Raw genomic sequence first — 21,411 nt, 5'->3', positions numbered from 1 at the left:
TCTTTATGTATTAGCCTGTTCATCTGTTCAATGGCTTATATCTTTTGAGAGTTTTAAAATGAGGTTGCCAAATAGTTTGTCTAACTTTTTATCTTATTTCTGAAATGACCAATTTTCCAACATCTGTTATTCCTCCTAGATTTTGGGGGTAATGTATCATTTCTGTTGTTCTGCAATATTTTCCCATATGTTCCATGGTGAGTTTTTTGTTGTTAGCAGTGATATTGTGTGTGTGCATGTGTGTGTGAAAATTCATCTTCTTAATCAGCTTTTAGTTACAGCTCAGGATTTGTTAGCAAATAAGCCCACATAAAAAGGATGCTGGCAAGTTCTGCTTCTGGCATTGGTAGATAAGATTATTTTGGATCAACTCTCCCATTCAGATCAACTGGAAAGGTGAAAAAAAATGTAAAAAATAATATTATGAAACCATCAGAGAACTACCAAGGCAGTGAGGAGTTTTATAGTCAAGATCTGGCAAAAATAGAAGTCCAGAAGGAAGAGTCCTACATTTGGGACTCTTTCTCTGTCAAGGCAGTAGCTGATTTCAAAAGAGGTGGCTTAGAAGCAGATAAGATTAGAGCTATCTGTAGACTCAAAGAGGCTAGAGGGACCAAAATTGGAGTTCAGGAACCCTCCAGCTTTTGATTGAGACCCCAAAGGGTGATAGCCTAGGAAAAATGGTGAATTGAAAATAAGAGCAGTGATAAATTGAAAATTGACCAGTGCTGATGGGGACAGAAGCCCAGCTTTGAATGATCTCAGTTCTAATGAATTAAGGTACATTGGGTTTCCTAGTGACCCTAGCCTGACTTCCTGATAGAAGCAAACCCAAATCCCTTCTCAAGGAAGATGTCATCATCCAGAGCTTTAAATAACTCTACAGTTTTCATATACAATGTCTATCACATGATAAAAAAAATACTCAGGCATAAGAAAATACAAGAGTTGACTGAAAACCAAGGGAAAAAACAGACAACAGAAACATGTAGGAGATTATAAAATAACTATGATTAACCTGTTCAAGAAATGAGAAGATTGAGAATTTTGACAAAGAATTGAAAACTCTAAAAAAATCCAAACAAAAAAAACAAAAAATGAAAATTACAGAAACTGAAAAATATAACTAAGATAAACAAACAAATAAATTAGAAAAAACCATCAACAGATGGATTAAGTAACAGCTTGTATACTGTTGAAGAGAGAATTAATAAATTGAGAGATAGATCAGCATAATATATCCAGAAAGAAGAATGGAGGAATGAAAGGATGAACAATACAGAAAAGATCATAAATGACCCATGGGATTTGGTAAAAAAGATAAAACTTAAATCCAACTGGATTTCCAGGAGAGGAAAGAAAGAATGAGGCAGAAAGAATGAAGAGATGTGGCTGAAAATTTACAACACATGAAAGAGATTAAGCTACAGATTCCATGATCTCTATGGGTCAGAAATGGGATAACTACAAGTAAAGCTGTACGTAGTCATATCATTGTAAAACCATTGACACTCAAAGGCAAAGAGAAAATCTTAAACAGAGCCAGAGCTGTAAGGGGCAAATTACCTTCAAAAAGAAGCAATAATTAGAAATGTCAGCTGACTTTACTTCCAAAAGCATAATCAACTTTACTTCAATTAAAAAAAAAAAAACTATGAAAAAAAGGGATACTGACATCAGGCTTAGTTTGAAAGATGCAAATAATAAACACAGGAAAAGTTAGTAGAGCTGGTTCTGTCACTAACTTGTGTGATCTAAAGTCGTTTTACCTTTCTAGTCCTTTTTTCATGTTACAGTTTGGATTTGAGGTTTTTAATTTTAACATTGTACAATTTTATTCTGACTCTTTGTCATAGATTACTGATATGCTATTTTGTGTTCACTGTGTAATAAGACCTCTTGACTACTTACATGTTAAACATAGTTTTTTATTTTACTTGTGTATAAATTACTCTCCAGGTAGACCTTAGTTCTCCCAGGCCTCATCTGTATGTTTCCTGGATTGATAGTCTAGGTCCTACAGCTGGTGAACACTCAGGCAGGATGGTATTATTGTACATATGCCAATTTAGAGAAGCAGGGAACAGAGGGTATGGAAATATTAGCTTTTTCTTTCTTTTCTTTTTTTTTTTTTTCAGAAATGAGAGTGGCAATAGAGATAAATTGTTGAAATTCTAACTCTACTTCTTTTAATCCAGACTGTTTTAACCTTGGTTCTCCAGAACAGCTAAGTCCAAACAACCAAAGTGAAAAAGGATTTGCTCATTTGTGACTCATATTCTGTTTCAGCTGTGCTCTTCCTTCAGTTGAAGCTACTTTCTTTCTGCACAGTTCCCCAAGGAAACCAACTTATTCCCCATATAAGTGGTGTTCTACCTTTTAATTTTGGCTGAATTTAGGAAGTCCTCTCTTTTCAATCAATTGTTTTGTTTTGACATTCTCTTTAAAGAGTTATAGATGACTTGTTTTCTGGATCCATACATTATTTTTTATTCATCCTTGGCTAAAATATCTAGACCAGAAGTTCCTCAGCAATTCAGGGTATGTGGATTTTCCTAAGTTTTACTCTTTGTTCCTTTGGGTTTTAGTTGAATCCTCTTTTCAGGTCGATAGTTCTGTACAGCTCTGGATGATATTCTCAGTATTAAGCATGATTTTATTTATTGTAGCTCTTTAGGTCTTAAAAGATGTTGTCTTATATTCCCTGCTGGCTAACTCCCTAATAACCTGAAGAGAGCATTTGGACAACTGTGATCCTAGTTTGTACTAACAGTCCAACATCTGACCACATGGTTTTCTGGGATTTGAAATCTTTGAATGAATGAAAGATACTCTGATACAGAATTGGGCGGTGCACTTTTTTTTCAAAGCAGAAGTCACTGTGACAGCTGTTCATTTTCCTGTTTATTATAGATCTGAGGTTTCTGAAGGAATGTTTAGAAGGGAGGAAGACTTTCTCTTTTTCAGATATGTTGGCCTTGTTATGTTTCTAAGCATGGGTGGCACATCAATCTGATGGTAATAGAAAGATGGAATAGGTAGTGACAGATGCTATTTAAAACCAGATGTTAGAATTGGGTCTTAAAATATTTATATTTACTATTTTTATATTTCTATTAACATAACTTAGTTCAAAATTTTCTCTGATATAAATTCTCTTTGGGAACCCAGATAGTTCATAAATAGCTTTAAAATCTCTAGGCTATTTGTATCTGGAAGTTTTTTAAAGAGAATAAATCTCCCTTCATTGTATCCTTTAATTTAGTTAAAAGAAAGCTTGGAACAATCAATAGGCCAACTGCGGAGTCAACGGTTATTGAGAAACTCCGGAGGGAGAAGTATTTCTGTTACAAGTCTGAGTACAAGTGACCTCGATGGTGGCACTGTGACAGGTAACTCTTCAGATGTTCTGAAAACCTTTTCTTTGTCTTAAAAATATTCCTGAAGTACATACTGAATACATGTAGTATTTAGACAAATATAACCCATACATAAAATCATACAAGTAAGGTGTTAGAAGATGCAGTCAGGGTTTTAGAGTGAATATTTTGAAGTATGTTCAATGGAACTTTGATATTCTGAGTCTGTTACTTTTGTTCTTCTCAGGCTCTGTGGACCATGTAGAGCTTCACCTGACAGAACCTTATTTAATTGTCTGCCTCCAGTCAAAACACACACACAGATAGGATTTACTGTGTGGTGTACTTTCTGGATTAGAAGTCTTGTCCTAGGTTCATAGTTTTTCAAAAGTCTCATTATGAAATATCCTGTGACACTTGTTAATAACGGGAATTTTATCCTTGGTGTGCAGCTCGATTTCAATGGCTACATAAAAGGTGATAGCACTTAGTTTGCATATAATTATACTTTCCTACAGCACTGAGGTTCATGTTTGAATAGAAGAGACTTAGAAAAGTCTGCAGTGAAGAGAGGCAATTTAGACAGAGTGAACATTAGTAGCTTGTGTTGTTAATATCGTTATTGGTCATGATAATAATGATTAAAAATCACAATCAGCTATATTTCTTTATGTAGTTTAGTTTATTCTGATTTTTAAACACCATTCAGATTTTAGATAATTTGTTATTTGAAAAATTCTGTTTTATTAGTATTATTTTAGGGAGTCATAAAAGTTTTTTTTTTTTTTAGCAACTTACTATTTTTATGTAAGAGAAAATACTATATTGCTTCTTTGAAAAGTACAGCCAATTAGAATTTTTGATGTGTTCTAGTTCCAGGTTACTTCAGTTGTTCATTTTATCTGCTTTAAGAGCAAGATAAGTGCCAATTTTGTGGAATTTTATGGCCACAGCGAGATATTTGTTTGTCATTGTCTGTGGGAAATAATCCAGGTTGAGGGCACATGTATATATCCATGTCTGCTGTGTATTTCCTTAGTAAAATTTTAGATAGTTTCTTCTCATGTGGTGTTTTTAATCCTTTCCCTTTTCTTTCTTCTGTAAAGAGAGCCACCGTTTTCCACCTACCTCACCTCTGAAAGACTATGGGGATCAACAGGGTATTAAACGAAATAGGTCCAGAACTGGTGTCCGATTTGTTCGGGAGACTGATGACATGGGCCAGGTATTTTGTACCCATTCTGTAGTCTGGTTCCTTGCATTTCTATTTAAATCACTAACACTTGAATTTTATGGCTGTATTTTAACTAAGAATTTGATCATCACTAACTTTGTAATGATTATTATTTTTTTAAACCAAGTAAAGTATTTTATTTTCAATGTGTTGATCATCATCATATATTTATTTTGAATTTTGTTATGGAGGATTATATTTTGTAGAACATTTAAAAGTGAGTTTAGCTGGACATGTTTTGTTTCCTTGCTCAGATGGCTCGCTCTTTTCCAAGCTCTGCTAAGTCAGCTAGTTTCTATTTTGCTAAGTTTAGTTTAGTATGAACAAGTTAGTCTTTGTGTGGTTAACCTATTGATTTTTCCACTCGTGTTTTTCTGATTGTTGAATCATTGATGGAGCCACTTTGTATTAAGCAGGAATTCTAGACTTTTTCTACGTATTCACTAAAGATTTTGAAGGTATTAGTTCTATAGCTGTATTTCTTTTTCTGCTTCTTTAAACTTCTATGCAAGAGCTGAAAAAATTTTTTTTTGTTATTGCTTTGGGTAGCTAAATTAATTAGATAAGAACTAGGAGATGTTGCTGACTTTGACATCTTTGTTTTGGTAGTTTTAAGATTGAGGACTCAGAGTTTGTTAGGATACTCATCTGTAGCTTTCCTTTATTATAACATAAGATAAAGAGATAACAGAACCAAGTGCATTAGAAGACGCCTTGTAGAAACTTTTCCTTGACAGTGTTATTTTTTGGTAGGTGCAACTTGCTAGTGTGGATTATGTGATAAAACCTAGAGCAGAGAACAGTATCCTAATATTAGTTACTCTTTCATTTTATTTATTTAGTGCCTTTGTCCTGGGACAAAGTGCTTGTGCTTGGAAACAGTGATGAGCAAAAACCTTGCCTTTTCACAGAGCTTACAATTTAGAGGGGGAGCTAGATACTAATCAAAAAGTATGTAAATACACCCATAATTATGAGCTGAGATGCATGCTCTAACAGAAGGAAGCATAGGGCTATAGGAGTGTTTATAGAGGGACCTGCCCCAGTTAGGGAAGGCTTCCCAAAGAAAGGCCGATTGAGCTGAGATCCGAAAGTTGAAGAAGAGTCATTTGAGGTAGAACAAATACCTTGGCAGGAAGGAAGATAGCACCTATGAGTAATTTAAAGAAGGCCACGTTGCTAAAGAAGTGTGAAACCCTGAGACCATGCACAGCCATGTAAGAGGGTGACAATTACTTTGAAAAGATCACTCTGGCTCTAGTGTAGAAAATGGAGTCAGTGTGGTTAAACCAATTAGAAGGATATTGCTGTGTTCTGGGTGTGAGCTGATGGCCACTTGGATTAGGATAAATGGAGTTGGAGAGAAAGTGGTAGATTTAAAAACTATATGGTGGATAAAATGAAAGGTCTTGAAGATCAGATGACCATTTCGGGAGGGTGGGAATGAGTGAAAAGGCGGTGTCAAAGATGAGTCCTAGTATTCTGCTTTGCAAAACTGGAAAATCATCATGGCAAAACCTAGGTGAATGGTCTGTTGTTCATCTGCTGTATTACCTCTGCTCCTTTCTTTTTAATTGTTCTTCCTTGTTTTAGTCCATTTCTTATGATGACCTTTTAGCTCCATATGACTGTGTACTTTCTTAATGCCCCAGTGCAGCATTTGTGGTTCTGTTTACATATCTGTCTCCCATGACACTTGTTTCCCAGCACAGTTGCTGGCACTGGTTAGTTGCACAATGTGAATTTGTTGAAATGAATCAATTTGTTATTTCTGCAAGTCTGTATAACTTAGTTTTTTATTATAAATTATAGCCTACACATACATGTATAGCATACATATTTACCATTAAAAGTACAACAATATGAAAAATCCATGTAACTACCACCCAGACCAAGAAATAGAGGTTTATAATACACCCCAAACCTCTTTTACACTCTTCCTTTCCCCAAGGGCTATCAACTATTTTGACTTCTATGTTAATCATTCTCTTGATTTTTAAAAATATCTTTACTACTTATATGTTGCTTAGTATTGCCTGTGTTAAACTTTATATAGATGGAATAATGCAGTGTGTATTTTGTAACTTTCCTTTTCCATTTAATGTTTTGTTTTCGGAGTGTAGGTAGGTTTGATCATTTCATTTTCACTGCTGTGTGATACTCCGCTGGAGGAATATATTGCAATTTATCTCCATTTCATTCTTAATGGACTTCGGTTTGTTTTTAGTGTTCTCAGCATGAACAGTGCTGCTCCACACATTCTCGTTCATGGTTCCTCCTGCATGTGGGCAGGGGTCTCTTGGCAGCATGGGTTGGCATGCTGAGGCGTGTGGTCTAGTTGAATAAAGTTCCGTAACACAGCCATGCTCATTTGATTATGGCTACTTTTGTGCTATAATGGCAGAGTTGAGTAATTATTGACACAGGCCATAGAGCTATAATGGCAGAGTTGAGTAATTATGACACAGGCCATAGAACCTGAAAGCCTGAAATATATGCTGTTGTACGTTTACAGAAAAAGTTTCCAGACCTCTTTTCAAGAGTATCTATAAAGAGTGAAATACTGCACTATAGAGGATGTAATGGTTAATGTTACATATAGTTTTAAAAACCTTTCTTTGAGAGAAAAAATTTTATTAGGTCTTGATAACATTATAAATATGGGTATTATTGCAAAGAGCAAGTTCTTATTCTTACCGTCAGTGAATCTTCCTGGAAGAATTCAACAGAATCCTAAATGGATAACTTTGTTTTGCTTTTATTAGTTTCATGCTTTTCATCAGTCCCTCCGAGACCTCAGCAGTGAACAAGTTCGCCTTGGAGATGATTTCAGCCGGGAACTTGCCAGAAGAAGCCGGTAAAAGCTGAATATGATTTTTGTTGAGGGATGAATTATTAGAAGAATAAAATAGGTTCTATAATTGACATGTTTACATGAATTTCCAAAAAAAAGTACTATGTTTTTATGCTATATTTTAAAGTATATTCAAAGAACAGTTCAAAACCCTTTGAATTTACAGTGTATCATGACCCAGTGTTAGACAAATTAATTTCATATTTTTAAGAACATTTTATTTCATGCTGACATTATGGAGAGATATGTTGCAAGACCTTAGTAAAGAGGTAGATTTGCAGATACATTGGAGAGAGAGACAGAGACCCATTGATCGACATTGGAGCAAATAAAAGCATAATGTGGAATTCGTCAGTGGACATGAGTCATTGTAGAATCTGACATTTTATCTTTCAGTTGAAATCTTCAAAAGCTAGTTGTTTATGTCCGCCCAGTTTTTTGCAATTTTGTCAATTTTGGGTAGTCCCTAAGAGGTATCACTTTATTTAAGATTTCTTCACTGTCTTCATTTTCATCATCAGTGGTGACAGGTGACTTTCATTTAGAGGCCATATTTTTCAAGGAACAAACATTTATCCCATCTCAAAAGTCATAATCTATATACAGCAATGATTAGAGAACAAAAAAGGTGAATTGAAATTCGTTTACTAGGTTCACTTGCTAACTCGTACTCGAGCTAATGAAATCATTCTACATGCCAGTTTTGTGTTGCTATAGCAAAAAGAGTCAAAGCTATAAATGTTAAATCTGGATATCAACTACAGTCTGCATAACTTATCTGCTTCTGTAGGAGGAAGGCAGGAAATTTAGTAATAAGAATAAAAGACCTTACTGTTACCTTTATTACTACTACCACTAGTAAATATTATTGAACACTTATTTCATGTCAGGTAGAATTAGGTTTAATTCTTACAACAGTTCTAATGAAGTGGTAATTATTATTTTCCCCATTTTTTTGGTTGTGGAAACAGGGGCACAGAGGGATGGAGTAATTCAGCTTGTTGGAGATCAAAGGAGGGATGTGGTGGAGTCAGAATTCAAATCTAGGCAGTAAAGCCCCAGAGTGTCTGCTCTGTACCACTTATAGTACACTGTGGTTCAAGATCATTTTCACATATAGCTGATATGAATAAAGCATTTAAATTCCTGAATTTTAAACTATATTATTGAGCTGTGTTATTAATCTTTTAAACTGGCAAGGGTTAGTTAATTTAATACTTAGGTATTTATTTCTGACAAGTTGATAAACTCAACAGAATGGCATTAATATTCTAATACAGTATGTTCTTGGAATGGCTTTATTATGTAGCTTTTCCACATTTGAAGGAAGGGTATAAATTAAGCATTAGGAACATGAGTTTCAGGAAGTAGTTGTCCTGTAGGAAGATACAGGGGAAGTTGCAGGGATGGTTTAGTTGACTAGTTTAAATGGTCATTTGGACATGCAGCGGTGGACTGGGAATCTTCTGATCCATGGGCTGGTACCATCTGGTCATAGTTTGTGTGACCTAGGGGCATGTGTAAGGCAGAGAAATTTTATTAAAGCCAAAATAAGAGTCAGTTTTCTTTTGAATCCTGGTGGCTTAACTTTGTGGATGAGGAAGATTTAGGATCCAATTCTGATTTACTTAGACCACAATTCTTAATTCATGTTTATAAAAATTCTGGGTAGGAAGTTGTTAGGTTTAACTTCCTACATGATTCAGAAAGGTTGATAGTCTCATTTACTTACTAATTTTTAATTTTTTTCTTGACATTTATTGCAAAAGGTACAATAAATAAGAGTACACTTATTATTTATAATAAGTGTACTTATTATTATGAGTAAACTTTTAGAAAGCAAACTTTTAGAAAGGATTATATAAAGTTAACTGAGAACTCACCTACTTTGGATGCCATATGAAAAATTGATTAGAGGAGGGCGAACTAGAAGACTGTTGCATTAGCATGAGAGATGATGGCTTGACCAGGATTATGGCAAGGGAGAGATTAACAGGGATGTTTCAAGTTTTTTTTGAGATCACAGAGCTAGGATGTGGCAATGGATTGTATATGAGGGGTAAGAGAGCATAAACCAAGGATGACTCTCAGATTTCTGACTTGAGTAACTGAATAGATGGTAAATCCACTTCCTGAAATATGGAAGACTGGTGGGGGTAGGTGAGGCATAGAAATTAAGAGTTTGGCCTTGGATATGTTAGGTTTCAGATGCCAGTGAGACATCCAAGTGGGAATGTAAAATATGCAGCCAGGTATTTACTCTGGAACTCAAAGGAGAAGTCTCCATTAGAGAGATAAATTTAAGTGTGGTAAGCATGTAGAAGTGGTATTTGGAACTATGGAAATGGATCATATCTAGAGAGAAACTGTAGGGAGAACATCAAGGACAGGGCTGAGTGCCCAGGAGTTCCAATATTTAGAAGTCATATAAAAAGAGGAGCTGGCTTGAGAAGAAAGAGCTAGTGAGGTATGGGAAATCCAGCAGCACATGGAACCGCAAAAGCCAAGAAAGAAGTACAAGTAAAGACTTTCTCAGAGGTCTAAAGACTTAGAAAGTCTACCGTTTAAGATAACTTCTTTCTGAGGAAATTACTAAGGACATATGAGTAAAATAAAATGGCAACCAAGAAAAAGGAAAATATAGATTATAAGAAATAGTAAAACTAACCCGAGACTTCAGTGAAAGTAATTTCCAGCATGATAGCCATATAGCAGGCCCAGAAAGTAATCACTGAATTCGAGCAGGAAGTACGTGTCCTTTGAGAAGAATGTAGTCAAGAAGAATGGAGTAGATTCTTAGTAGATGATTCAGTAATAAGTGGGAGAAAAATATCAATGATGTGATAATAAGGCCCGTGTAAGGCCAAAAGGTAACGGAAAACTCTAGAAAAAAAAAAGCACAGGAAAGTTAGTGATCCAACTAGGAAGCTGACTAAAATGTGAGCATGATAGAATGTAAGCAAAAAGCATTAATTCTCTATGATGGAGTAATTCATAATGGGTATAAATGTATTAAGTTACACAGGTAACCAATAGAAGAACTGAAAATAGTAATAAATTTATCTGAAATTGGAGAGGAGTGTGAGTTAAATATTTCAAAACAGAGTTGAAAATATCTAGAGTTGAAAATGATGGCGGTAGGCAGCAAAAGAATTGAGAACGTATTAGTTGAGCATGGTTGCCGGCGGGGGTTGGAACCTGATAAGTGTGAGAGAGAAAGAGCTTTGCTTTTCTTTATACGTTTTCCTGTACGATTTGATTATTTATCATGTGTGTTATTAATTTGCTGGGAAAAAGGTAATGGGAGATAAATGAGTGAGGACAGAATTTGTACAGCACACTCAGATGTAATTTGATTACGAATTCCTGGAGAGGATGTGAGATCAAGAGTTTTATCCTCCTTACCTCTTTCATTCTTCTTAACTTCAAATGGGAGCTATTGCAGCGAGTTTGTTTATTGAAAGTTATCTAGTATAGCATTGTTTCTCAAAGTGTAGTCCCCAGATTGGCATTATCAGCATCACCTAGGAATTTTTTTTTTTTAATTAATTAATTAATTTATTTATTTTTGGCTGTGTCGGGTCTTCGTTTCTGTGCGAGGGCTTTCTCTAGTTGCGGCAAGCGGGGGCCACTCTTCATCGCGGTGCGTGGGCCTCTCACTATCACAGCCTCTCTTGTTGCGGAGCACAGGCTCCAGACACGCAGGCTCAGTAATTGTGGCTCACGGGCCCAGTTGCTCCGTGGCATGCGGGATCTTCCCAGACCAGGGCTCGAACCCGTGTCCCCTGCATTGGCAGGCGGATTCTCAACCACTGCGCCACCAGGGAAGCCCCCTCACCTAGGAATTTGTAGGGACGTACGTTCTTGGGCTCCATTGCATATCTACTGATAGATACTGTGTTTGTAACAAGTCCTCCAGGTGTTTCATAGGTTTGCTAACGTCTAAGAACCACTGCAGCAGGGTATTATGTAATAACATATTATGATGTTGTAAATTTCACGAATTATGTATATTTTCTCAAATAGCCAACTTAAAAATACTCTTTTTTTGTTATGTGCCTAGGTCCGATGCTGAAACAAAAAGGGCTTTGGAAGAACTGACTGAAAAACTTAATGAAACCCAAAAACAAGAAGTGGTGAGAACTCTTTATTTATAGAAAGTTTTATTTCATACACAGGTGGTAGAGTGATTGAGCTGGTCATAATCACAGTGAAGTTTACTAGATTTTAACTTTTTGGGTAGTATATGCCATTTTGTCTAAAAATATGTTCTTGCACGTCTTATAAGATATTCATGAATTTTAGGTATTTAAGTTTGAAATATTTATAGTGGTAGTATATTAGAGATAGAATTAATTTTTAGAGTTATGAATATTTGAAAGAGATTTTAAATTTTATTGACTCAGTGATATTGTGGTTTTTATTAAATGATATTTGAGAAATACAGAATTTTTTGGTAGTGACTCTGTAGCACTCCCCATTAAGTATTTTCAGGTCATCTCACAGAAGCGTGTAATCAGCATTGCTGCAAAGAGCTCCTCGCTCTCTGTTTTTTGTTTGACATGGTGTTGATTGAAAAAAACCCCTAATTCTCGAGTTTTATTATCTCAAACTCAGATTGTTGACACTCATTATTAAGTGATTTCTTTTTATCAAATCACTATTCTTGATGGAATTAAAATAAAAAATGAAGTACATACATTGTCCATTTCTTTGCATCATCAGGTTTTTTTTTTTCTTTTTTTAGGAGAAAAATATCATTAGAAATTGTCACTAAACTTGCAAACTTAACCACTTCAGGAGCAATGTGTATTCATTCATTTACCACAAAAACGTTGTTTTTGTAAGACAAGGGATAGTAGCAGAATTTTCTTAACTTGTTTTATTAAAATTGAGAGTTTCCTAATAAAAGCAGATAATTTTTCTACAGTTGTAATTTTTCTCCAGTTGTAATTTTTCTCCAGATGTTACTGTGTTTACAGTTTCTTACATAGATGTGCTGAATTTATTTTGGAGTTTGAATTTATTGGCCGCATATGCTAAGAGATGTATATGCTCTATTTTCAATGAGATCAACTTATTTTCTCTTATTTTTAATTTAAAAAGTTTGGAGGTACAATGTATTTATAGAAAAGTACATGTATTATTATATAGCTTGATGAATTATTACAAGGTGAGAACACCCATGAAACCACTACCCAGATCTAGAAATAGAACATTGCCAGTGCACAAGAAGCCTCCTTATTCCCCCTCCCAATCACTAATTTCTCCTTTTCTGACCACTATTTTGACTTTTAAAGCTATAGATTAATTTTGCCTGTTTTGAACTTTTTATATAAATGGAACCACGTAGGGCATTTTTTTTGTGTCTGACTTCTTTTGCTGATCATGATTGTGATATTTCTGGGTGATGTGTCATGTACTTGCAGTTTGTTCATTTTTTATTGCTCCTTAGTATTGCATCGTATGGATATACTGCAATATATTTTAACATTTTATGATAGGTATTTGAATTATTTCAAATTGTGGGCTATTACGCATAATCTGCTGTTACCAATCTTATTGTTTTAGTGCACGTGTTTGCATTTCTGTTGGTATGTAACATGGAGTGCAATTGTTAGGTGCCTTCCAATTTAGTAGATACTGATAAACAGGTGTCCAAAGTGGCTTCACTAATTTACACTCTTACTAGCAGCATATGAGAAATTGTGTTGCTTTTCAAAGACTTGGTATTATTAGTCTTTCATTAGTAGCCATTATGTTAGGTGCTTACAGTATCTCAGCATGGTTTTATTGGCATTTTCATGATTACTAATGATGATGAGCATCTTTTCATATGTTTGTCGGCTATTGGCTATTTTCTTTTTTGAAATGCCTGTTTGCTTCTTTTGCCCACTTTTTTACTGGCTTGATTGTCTTTTTGTTATTGATTTGTGGGAGGTTTTTATATATTTAGTATACAAGCACTTTGTCAGTTATCTGTATTGCAAATATTGTCTCCTGTTCTACAGCTGCTGCTTCTTATTTTTAAAACTCTCTTAATGGAACCTTTTGTTAAAATTTAATTTAGTTCATTTTCCATCTTTTCTTTTGTGGTTAGTGCTTTTTTGACCTATTTGAGAAATTGTTCCCTATCTTAAGATCATCAAAATATTCCCTTATATAATCTTCTAGAAGGATAGTGTTTTACCTTTCACATTAAGATCTAGTATGTACTTGGAATTGATATTTGTTTCTGGTGTGAAGTAGAGGTCATACATTTTATATGGATATCCAATTGATTCAGTTTCATTTACCACCCTTTCTCCACTACTTTACAGTCCTGTCTTGGTCATAAATCAGATGTTCATATGTGCGGGCATCTGTTACTGGACTCTTCGTTCAGTCATCTAGTTAATACATCTATCCCAGTGCTCATATCACACTGTCTTGATTACTGTTGCTTTCTGATAAGTTGTAATATGGTAGAGTAAGTCCTTTTACTTTGTTTTTCAAGCTTGTCTTGTTTGTTTTTTACTCTTTGCATTTCTGTATACATTTTAGAATCAATATGAAATTGTTTAAAAACCTGCTGGGATCTTGATTGGATTACATTGTTTCTGTAGGTCAACTTGGAGAGAATACAAATATTTACATATTGAGTTTTCCAATTATGAACATAGGAAATCCCTCCAATAATTTTTTATAGTTTTTTATCCAGAGGTCTTATATTTAATACATTGTTTATAAGATTTATGCCTTGGAGTTGATATTTTTATGCTGTATTATAGAGTATCATTTAACATTTAAAAAATATAATTATCCTTGTTTTTCATTTGGAGGATCTACCCTATTATATTTAATGTAAATATTGATTTAGTTTGTATAAATCTACCATCTTAACTATTTGCTTTCTATTGGTTCCACCTCTGTTGTTTTTAAAATTTTTTCTTCTGTCCTTTGGATTTATTAGTTTTCATTTTTCATATTTATTATCTTGCTAATTATACCTTATTTTGTTATTCTTTTTATGGCTAATGTAGGGATTAGAACATGCATCCTTGATTTATTAAATCTAGTATAAAGTAGCACTTTAAGCTCTTCCTAGCAAGTGCAAGGATCTAAGAAACTAACTCCATTAACCTCATTCTCCACTTTTCTGTTACTATCATGTATTTTAATTCTTTGTTTAATTGAGCCACACAAGACATCACTATTATTATTTTATATAGTAATTGTTCATTTAGATTTACGCTTATATTTATTCTTCTTTGTTTTACATTTCTTTGTATGTTCTTTATTCTTTGTACATCTCTGAGATTCCACGTATGCCTTAGGAACATACTGTAAAATTTCCTTTAGAGTGAATCTGCATATACCTGATAGAATTCCATTTAGAATTTTATTTAGAGTGGGTCTTTTGGTGACAGATCCTCTCTATGTTCATTTTTATAATTTTTAAAATTTGTTTCTCCATTCTTCATTTGGAATGTTTTCTTCTGAACTTTCATTTAGTTCCTTTCTTCAGCTGAATCAAATCTATTAAAACCACCCACTGATTTTTATTTTCAGTTATTACATATTTCGTTTCTAGAATTTTTATTTCTTTTCTTTTTACTTTGTAGTTCTAATCCTCAATCTGTGTATCTGTGTCTCATAACTCCATCATCTGTATCTTCTGTAGGTCTGTTTCTATTATCTCTTATTTTCCTGGGATTTTGATCACATTGTTTTTGCCTTCTGTTTACTTTTGATTGTCTAGTTATTTTTGATGACAGAAACTATTTCATTCTCTTCAAAGTAAACTTGCATAGATAATTTGATAATTATTATGTATGAAAGGACATGTTTCCTTTTGGTTACAGATTAGATTAGGGGCCATAGCACTCATGAATTACCTTATCATTTATTGTTGAGATATTTCAGTGTTAAACTTTAGGGCCAGGTTTCAACTATTTCTGATTCATCCTTACTGCTAGTGTATAGTCCTTCAGGATTCCAGCCCACAGGCTGGGATGTGGGGATGGAGAAGTTTAACCAGGGAACCCCTTCCTGGGAAGGGCTCTCAACTTGTTTTTCCTCTTTAACCCTACGCATCTGTTGAAAAACTATTCAGCTTCTCAGTGTCTCTGCTGCCTTTTCTGAAATGGGCTGATATTTGAGAGAGAAAGGATAGACTGACCTCTTTGGATTTCTTTATTCTCTTGCATCTTGGTCTCATATGTCTTTATCTCTTTAGCTTTCCAATGCCTTAAAACAGATATTTAAAGTATTATTTCTTGCTATTTAAGTTATTTTCAGTGGAAGGATTGGTCTGAATTATCTAGTCTGTCATTTTTAGAAGTGAAACTCCCTGAATCTTTTTATATCTATCAGATTCCATTACTATGTTTGTGATTCTTAATGCACTTGTATGAGGCTTCTATTACTTGCTACATAGGTATACAACTCGTGAGCATGCTTGTATCAAGGGCTTTGATCCAAACTCAGATATCTTCAGTGTTCTGCTGAGATCCTTATAGATCTGACTAAGCCGTGGACATATCCAGTGGTCATGCTGGTTTTTGACATTGTTAGATAGGTGGGATAGTTTGAGTTTGGGGAGTTTGAAATGCTAATTTGCATAATGCACATTACATTTTTTAAGTTTCACCTTTTGCCATTTTTACAAGAGAACCTGAGCTACTTCATTTATATTTCTTTCATATAGTAAGTAAAATTAGCAAGTACTGTCTATATAGTCTAGAGTGTTAATGTGGGTCTAAAATATAACCACTGAGTTCAATCTTAGCAGCTGAATTCAAAGAAAGCCTGAGTTCTCTCATCATTACTGTGCATCAAGAATTATCCCACATCAGATAAAAGCTATGATTGCACAGCTATTCCATAGATGTCACACCTCACTAGTGCTCAGTTCTTTGGTGTAATTGGTTTATACAACTTGCTTGTTTACTCAACTGTCCAGTGGGCCCAGCTCATCAGGGCACATCTTTTTATATTGTCAAAACCTGGAAGATCATACACACCTAACTGTGCACTTGGTTGAATTGTTCATCTGCTAGTTCCTCACATCAAGCTGTGATGTTACACCTTGTTTTGTGCTTTCTGTAATTTGCTTTCAAAGTAGGGTTGTCTCATAACTGTACAGAGAGCATCTCAAACCTCACATGGGTGTATGTAGTTCTGATTAAGAAACAATTGCCTAATGCAAAACTTAAAAATAATATTGTGGAATTTTAGAAGGTCTTCTGAAGGCCACATGATGTTTACTATCAATCTGTTCAAGGGTTAATATAGATTTGGTGACTCACTTATTCCAACTGAAGTCAACATTTACATTTTATAACTGTTTGACATATTGTGTTGTATTTGTGAATTCATGATAGCATGTTGTCAGGGAAGATGCAGTTTTGTTGTTTGAGCATTAAACTTCTCAGAGGCTGCAGCTGTGTTCCCCCCTCCAGGTTTAAGTTTAAAATAAAATTACCAAAGTGATGCACGTTCACTGTGGAAAACTTTTAAATATTGTACAAATATATAAAGAAAAATGAATGACTGCTCCTATCTCCCACCAATTTCACTTTCTTTTGGTAACTCCTGTTAATCATATTTATTGTGCATTATTCTGAGATTGCAATTGTTTATCATGCATTTTCTCAGTAACTAAAATACATCTTGAAAGTTTATAGAACACATTTTTCTTTGAGGGGCAAAAAGTATTCCTATCAAACACGCCAAGATTTAATTCGTTAATCCTTTGGGAATCATAATTTTGTTTGTTTTTTTTTCAAACTGCCCATTGGAAGGGAGATATTATTTATAGCATGATGCTATGGAAAATATTTTCTGTTAACACTTAATCGTGATAATAAACAATATTTTGTGCGCCTCATACCACAGGGGAAGTTTTAGTCTATTAGTTGTCTAGGCTTTACCCGCTTGAGTGTGATATGAGTGCATATTAAGTTTGATTATTTATGGAAGAAAAAGACAATTTTATTTTGATTTCTGTAGGAGGGTCACTATTTAAATTAAAAATGTAAACGTGGATCCAGCTACTTCTGGAAGAGTTGATCATTAATCGACTCTAAAAACTTTCTCAACATTATGTTTAGTCAGATAGCTATTGCATAGATTACAACAGCAGGATATGTAACAAATACTTACTGGAATGGATTTTAAACCAGCAGATATTACTAAAGATCTGAGGAATCAACATATTGAAAAGCCAGAATACAATCCTATAAACAGAATGCTTTTGCTTTTGTTTCACCTCCTTTCATTAAATGCTAACTTTAAAGGTATTCTAATTTTTATTCTGTTATTTTGCTATTTTAATTTATTTATTTAATTTATTTATTTAATTTATTTATTTAATAAATTTATTTATTTATTTTTGGCTGTGTTGGGTCTCCGTTGCTGCATGCGGGCTCTCTCCGGTTGCGGCGGGCAGGGGCCACTCTTCACCGCGGTGTGCGGGCCTCATTGCGGTGGCCTCTCTCGTTGCGGAGCACAGGCTCTAGGCATGCGGCTTCAGTAGTTGCCGCACGTGGGCTCAGTAGTTGTGGCTTGTGGGCTGCAGAGCTCAGGCCCAGGAGCTGTAGCGCATGGGCTTAGTTGCTCTGCAGCATGTGGTATCTTTCCGGGCCAGGGCTCGAACCCGTGTCCCCTGCATTGGGAGACGTATTCTCAACCACTGCGCCCCCAGGGAAGTCCCTATCTTGCTATTTTTATAAGTACATTTAGAGATTCAGGACTTTTTGATATCTTAGTAGTAAATTTGATTGATTGGTATGTACTCTGATAAAAATGCATTTTTTAATATTGGGTGATGTTGTTAATATTTTTCCCTTAGGTCTTACAAATAGAAAGTAAATGTGAGGAGGCAATAATAAATGCAGTCCTTAAAATAATTTTTATTATTGGGAATTATCTTATCATTCAAAAGTTACAAGTATATGCTGTGTCCTTAGGTACAAAGTCCATGCCATTCTGTTTAGAACTGTTTTTACTTGCTCTTGCTTTGGTCTTCCCTGTCTCAGGAAAGGGCACCACAATCCATCCAGTGGTCACCTAGGATTCACTCCACATCTTTTTCTACATACCACGCTTCCAATCCATTATCAAATCTTGTCCTTTTTATTTCTGAAATCTTGCTGAATTCCATCTGTATCTGTCTAATACTTCTGTTCAGTCACTTTTATTGAGTTCACTGCAGTAGACTGCATTGAACTTGGTCTCTTACCTCCTACAATTGCCCATATCTGTGCTGACAGTTACCAAGTGATTTTTATTTTTTATTTTATTTTATTATTTTTCATTTTATTTTTTATGTTTTGGCCACGCCACACAGCCTGTGGGATTTTAGTTCCCTGACCAGGGATTGAACCTGGGCCCTCAGCAGTGAGAGTGCAGAGTCCTAACCACTGGACTGCCAGGGAATTCCCCCATGTGATTTTTAAAAATTGTCATCATAGTGAATTACTCCCATGCTTTTTAAAATCCTATCTGAGCTTTTTCTTTTTCAAATTCCTTAGCATAGCTTATACTGCCTGCATTATCTGGCTTTTTCTATGTTCCTTGAATTTGCCAAACTCATTCCTACCTTATGGTCTTTGCACTGGCTTCACTTTTATTCCCCCAATTTTTTGCACGGCTAGCTCCCTTTTGTCATTCAAGGCTCCTGTTGAATGTCACTACCCTGAGAGAGGCCTCTCCTGCTCTCCCTTTTTTGTTATTTAATTGTTAGCAGTTAGCCTAATAAACACACTGTTCTGTATATTGCCTTTTTCACTTAATATATTTTTGAGATTTGAGATTGTTCCATATTAGCCTCTCATGAGCTTCCTAATTCCTTTCTTTTAATATTTAAAGCATTCTATTGAATGAATGTCCCAAAATTTATTTAACCAGTCTTATATTGATGGACATTTCTGTGGTTTAAATCTTTTCTTTTATACACAGTACTGCAATTATTGATTTTGTACATGTACCATTTTTCACATGGGAAAGTAAATTGGTAGAATAAACTTCTAGAAGTGGATTTACAAGATTAAAGTCTATGTGCATTTGTAATTTGTTACATACTGCTCAATTTTATAATTAGTATTTTAAATGTCTTCTTTTAATACTTTCATCTGAGAATTAGCATTTATCTTACTCTTTTCCAAAAAAGGATGAAAGGTGGCTTACCTTAAAATTACAATGTGTGTGTTGAAGTTATGTTAGTTCTCATCGGCCCATTGTATTGAGTTTCTTCTTCCCTTTAGTATCAGATCTGCATCTTCCTCCCCTTATCAGCCCTCTCCACACCCCTGGCAGTTTTGTCTAGGCATGTGATTGCTCAGGTAGAGATGACATGTCTCAGTTTTCCTGTGTGGCTAAGTCGTGACCATGTGACTAAATGTGAGTAAAAGTGGTACATGCAACTTCTGGGGTGTCTCCTTGAAAACAAAGCCACTTGTCTGGGACTTTCTTTCTCTTAATGTGGGTTGAAATGGGGATGTAGCACCAACCCAGCTTAAACCAGGCAGGTGAGGATAACTCCCTAGGGGTGGTGGAACAAGAGATGGAAGGAACCCGGACCTCTGAACGACCTTAGGGAGCAGAGTGGCCTGCCAGCTTGTCCTGCTTTCTTCTGGGCTGTAAGATGAGAGAGCACACATGTAATACCAATCTTATTTGAGCTGATGTATGTTTGATCTTTTTGAGAGAGCCTGGACTGTACCCTAACTGATACAGAATGTAATGTAGACATAGATGAGAAAGAGTAGATAGAGAGAAAACTGGAGTTATAGAAATGAGTGTTTTAGGTCCTTGGCTGTTGCTGACTTAGTTGGAGTTGGGTGAATCAGTGTATTAGCAGTAGAAAAAGGAAAGTATTTTGAGCATATTGATCTGTCTGGATGATTGGGTCGTTAAAGATACTTTGGTGGCCTTATAGGCCACCAGATTATAATTCTACCACTGTTGAAATTCATAAAATACTTTGTGTTTATTCATTTTCAATCATGCTAGTTTGTGTATCTGTTTTATTTTTTCTCAATACGGACTAGCTATAGTGCCTATTCATTTTATTACTTATAGTTTTCTTCAGGCTTGACTAAAACAGAGCAGGATATGACTATTTTCCCATGTTCGGATGGTTGTATGAGGCAGTAGTTGTATTTGCTTAGCATTTTGCCTTCCACTAAGTGCTTCTCTTTGTCAGTTAAGATCAGTTTCAGCCATAAATAACTGAAAACCCCAAATAATAGTGATTGGGAAGAAAAGACTACGTTATTTCTCTCTTGTGGGAAAGTCTTAAGTAGGGAGTTCAGGGTTCCACGTGGTGTGTACTGATCTACAGTATGTAATAGATTCTGGCTCTTCCTGTCATGCTCTTCTTGTTTTTCCTGCTGTTATGGTCTCAAATTTATGGTCAAGGATGGCAGCATCTGTGTGCTAGGCAGCAAGACAGAGGAAGGAATGGGTATGAGAGCAAAAGGCGCCTATGTGCTATCCTTTATGGATAATTTCTTGAAGTTGTCACAACACTTATGCATGTATCCCATTTACCAAAATTTAAGTCACATGGCCAGCTAGCAGCTGAAGAGGCCAGAAAATGTATTGATTATATATATATATATATTTTTTTTTTTGTATTGATTATATTTTGCAGGCACCTGTCTAGTTAAAATTCCTTTACCATGGAAGAAATGGGGGGTTGTAATAGTTTGAAATGGAGAACAAAATTCTATGAAATGGATAGAAATTTTATGGATGGAGTGGAGAATATATATATTTTTTTCTTCATCAGACTCTTTATTTCTTGGGTGAGGATTTATTTGAAAACCAATTTAAAATTGCATTAGTCATCTATGGCTGCATAACAAATCTCCCCAAACCCAGTGGCTTAAAACTTTTATTATTTCACAGTTTCTGTGGGTTAGGAATGCAGGCATGGCTTAGCTGGCTTGTGTGGCTCTGGGTCTCTCACAGGCTGC

The 21,411-nt window shown here is 35.1% G+C and overlaps 1 protein-coding gene and 1 non-coding gene across 3 annotated transcripts in view; one reads left to right on the top strand and one right to left on the bottom strand.

Moving 5' to 3' along the window:
* CEP128 (centrosomal protein 128) overlaps window positions 1-21,411 on the top strand; it is a 435,146-nt gene that overhangs the window by 42,865 nt on the left and 370,870 nt on the right. For both annotated transcript variants that reach the window (XM_036844970.1, XM_036844969.1), the window contains 4 exons: window positions 3,266-3,392; window positions 4,466-4,584; window positions 7,359-7,450; window positions 11,511-11,583. In XM_036844970.1, coding sequence (XP_036700865.1) covers window positions 3,266-3,392; window positions 4,466-4,584; window positions 7,359-7,450; window positions 11,511-11,583 — 411 coding nt within the window. The remainder of the gene's footprint in view (window positions 1-3,265; window positions 3,393-4,465; window positions 4,585-7,358; window positions 7,451-11,510; window positions 11,584-21,411) is intronic.
* TRNAE-CUC lies at window positions 18,795-18,867 on the bottom strand. The gene has a single exon. It is a non-coding gene; the product is annotated as a tRNA-Glu (tRNA).

The sequence above is a fragment of the Balaenoptera musculus genome, chromosome 2 (assembly GCF_009873245.2).
Source record: "Balaenoptera musculus isolate JJ_BM4_2016_0621 chromosome 2, mBalMus1.pri.v3, whole genome shotgun sequence".
Taxonomy (NCBI): domain Eukaryota; kingdom Metazoa; phylum Chordata; class Mammalia; order Artiodactyla; family Balaenopteridae; genus Balaenoptera; species Balaenoptera musculus.
This window is presented reverse-complemented; position numbering and strand designations above follow the sequence as displayed.